General features: G+C 40.3%; 1 protein-coding gene across 1 annotated transcript in view; it reads right to left on the minus strand.

Annotated features, from left to right (window-relative positions):
* Positions 1–1,890, minus strand: part of SUCLA2 (succinate-CoA ligase, ADP-forming, beta subunit) — a 21,830-nt gene extending 19,940 nt beyond the window's left edge. The window contains exon 1 of the mRNA XM_009869911.1: positions 1,710–1,890. Coding sequence (XP_009868213.1) covers positions 1,710–1,800 — 91 coding nt within the window. The 5' untranslated portion in view covers positions 1,801–1,890. The remainder of the gene's footprint in view (positions 1–1,709) is intronic.
* Positions 1,891–3,581: the final 1,691 nt, after the last annotated feature.

The raw sequence follows: 3,581 nt of genomic DNA on the forward strand, positions 1-3,581 counted from the left end.
TGCTGAAGGATGCTAACTTACACACTTCACAACTTCATTTTTCTGACCCCCAGGGGTCACACGGATGAGACAGAGCTATCAGCCAGCAGTCAGACATACCTGCTCTGCCAGAGGCCTCCTCTCTGAACAAGGAGCAAAACAAAGGACTCCTGACCTGCGAGTTTCCGAACTGCTGTCTGCCAAAGAGGAGCCGCAGGAAAAGGTTGTGTCATTTGCTACCAGCAGTAGTTGGTCTGCGCAGATATTAACGTAAGCGAAGAGGGTATGCCCGATTTGTGAAGTTTCGATCACTCTACAAGCTCACCCTTAACAGAAGGCAAAGGTCTGAACTTTAAACCACTTTCAGAAGTATTTTAACACCTTTCTTTTATACTAATGAAATTTCCATCATTTACTCTCTAATGGGAACAAGATAAAAGAAGGCAGGCAGACAATATCTGAATTTCTGGGACATCAGATCTGAAGGGAAAGAAGCTTTTCAATTTCTTTCTATGTTACATAGCAACATAGCTTGCCCTAGACATAGGCACTATATCTCTAGATGAAACTGAAATGAACCTAACAAAACCTATAACGCCAGAAATCACTACAAATGTATCCTTTTGGAGGTGAAAAGAGACTTAGGCATTTGAAAATGAGAACAACATTCTTCATTGAAATTGTGTGACAAGCCTGGAAAAAATGTGGGTTTTCCCACAGGGAAAAGTTCTTAACTTGAAAAAAAAAAAAGAAAAAAAAAAAAAGAATTACCACCAATATTAATGTCAAGAAAGATGGAAGCTGACTTCTACATTGTACCCAAATAAAACTTAAAATTTTATGAAGACACATAATAAAGTGGCGAATAGGCAGAGTCAAGTCCAAAATTAAAGCTCTACTCTAAAGAAAGTATTTAAACACCAGGCAAAGGAGTTTGGATGCTTTCCAACAACAAGCCAGGAATTTAGCACAAAACTATAAGCCATCAAAAGTTTTCCCCTCCTGCACATAGTTCCATTCTGCCAGAACAGCACATTCGCAAAGCAGTAGGATTTTACTCTGCTTCTACAGCCTACAAGTAAGTATGCTTTGCATCTTCTGTTCTGTATGAGATCTTGGACTACAGAAGCTTTCCCTGCCACTGCCAATTAAGCTCTGCACAGATTTCCTCTACCCTTCCTTGAGAGCAAAAAGAAATCCACGATTTGCACAGAGTCTATTACTCATCTCAAAGAAGTTTAGATAGTTGTATCAGTCTAGGATAATACAATTTAGACTTGCTCCATTCCTTACAATCAAGACTCACAAGTTACTAGTAAAGTTTCTGCAGCATTTGGAATATGGGAATGATAGTGTTTGAGACGCTTTTTACAGCCTTTAAAGGAAGTAGGGTCAAGTCCTTCCCCACTGAAATTTCAGGGACACAGCTGAACTTCATAAACAAATCTAAATACACTATCAAGAATGTCTTTAAAACTAGGTCACGTAACTGATTTCACCATGTACTTGAGCATTGAGCAATATTAAGCATTAGAAAGCCTCAAATTAAGAAAATATCAGCTCCAAAATAAATACTCAACTCTGCAAGGGTTGCTTTGCAGGAAAGGTTCTCATAAAGAGAAAGTACATTCAGAACTCCAAGAAATATCTTACCAGGAAAGACAGAAAAAGTAGTTACACCTTGCATCAATCCCAAGCCTATATAGTATATGTTCTCTTTAATATTATACCTATTTCTTTCGCTATTTTGTAAGCTTCGTCTGGTGTCTTGGCAACTAGTCCGTGTGGGACAGCAATGCCAGCCTCCTGCAACAGTCCCATGCTCAAGTATTCATGTAGCGACAGCCGTCTCTGTTGCTGCTGTTGCACCTGAAATCCATGATTATTGAGTATTCCTGGACTTCCACCAAGTACCTGAAGGAAAAGAAAAAAAAAAAAAAAGAAAAGGAAAGGAAAAAGAACATGACTGCATCGTGAAAAACTGCTCTCTTTTGTTCGAGTTAAAAAAAGTCTATGCATTAAACAAGTAGTTTAGTGTACCAATGCAAACACTCGAACACTTAATCTTGCACTTGTTGTACGTTACCCTTCCACATTAGTCATTCATGTCAGATGTGGTACCGGGTTTTCTGAGGTTTTACTGGTGCTGCAGGAAAGAGCTGGTGAAGCTGCTAGCACTGACAAGGACTGGCCTTGAGCATTTAGTTAGCATTTAAGTACTTTAAGGGATATATCTGTAGTGAAAAGCACTTTGAGGGATTCCGGTAGCATAGGAGAACATAGAAAAGTACACAAAATAGATTCATTCAAAAGTTTTGGTAGATTGCCTATGTCTGCCAAACTAGTAAAGAAGGGCAGCTGAAAGTAAGCTACACCACCTTCAGTGGTTGCATGTGGTGAATTTAATTTGCTACAGAACAGACTATTGGGCCTTCATATGATTAACATGAAACAAAAAAAATACAGCTATCATCTGTTTCAAACACATACACTGAATCAAAGGGTTGCTAAAAGTAAAAAAATGACTTTAATACTTCAAATGCCAAGTAAGACAAAACATGCCCAATATTCAATTCAGAAAGTTCCAATGGGGAATGAGTCTTAATTTCACCTGCAAAAGCCATGTACTGAACTCCCGAGAATTTCTGATAGATATCTAAAATAAACTAATTCAGGGAAAAAACGATTTTGATTATAAAATGCCAGAAGTGGTACTACATGATCAATGCCTTTTTAAAAAACATCAGCTACTCACACTTTGTAAGATAGCACAAATTTCCAGAGCGTACCTTATAAAGTAACTGTACTTCATAACAAGAAAATTACCAATAACAAAAGTGAAAAAAATATTGCTGCATTTTTAGTATTTTGCTAACTTTATACACTCACAAAACAGCAAATTACTGAATGCAGCTAATCCATGAACACAGATTAGCACTGAAAGCCTACAAAACAAACCTAGACGCAAGCAAAACTTTGCATTTATGATGTTTATTTTTGCACTGGCACAAGTACCACGAAAATCAGTCCTGTATTACAGTTTCTAACAGCCTAGATTTTTAAGGGTTTGATTCTTTTTAAAGAAAACAAGCGTGCAGGCAACACAAGTGCTTCTCTACAAGCTGGCCAACTGACAGATCCAATTTAACCTCCAAAGGATTCCTTCTGCAGGCAGGAGGCCTGTTCCTTGGCAGGAAACCCAAAGGACAGGTGCCGACCGCTGGAGCTGCTGTTCCTGGCGCTGACTGACCCGCCGGGCCCTGGGAAGCTCTGCGTAACCCGAGACGGGAACTCAAAGCGACCTTCTTCCGTAGGTGGAAGGAGAATAAAGTCGCAAGGAGAGTTACACACTTGAGGCTCCCCCGGGTTTTGTTTGCACTGCTTGCCAGGCGTTCAGCAGCCAAAAGAAAGGCCTGACCCCGAAAAGGCATTCACAGGAAAGGTGGGCAGAGACTGGGGAGATGGGCACTGCAAGACGCGTTTACCGGCACAGCCCGACGCCTTGTCTGAGTGAGGTGACAGCGCAGACAGGAACACGGCCATTTCCAAGCAAGTTAAGGGAGGGGGGTTTGGAAAAGAAGGAAAAAAGGGAGATCTGCTAG

Source organism: Apaloderma vittatum, unplaced genomic scaffold (genome assembly GCF_000703405.1).
Source record: "Apaloderma vittatum isolate BGI_N311 unplaced genomic scaffold, ASM70340v1 scaffold4715, whole genome shotgun sequence".
Taxonomy (NCBI): domain Eukaryota; kingdom Metazoa; phylum Chordata; class Aves; order Trogoniformes; family Trogonidae; genus Apaloderma; species Apaloderma vittatum.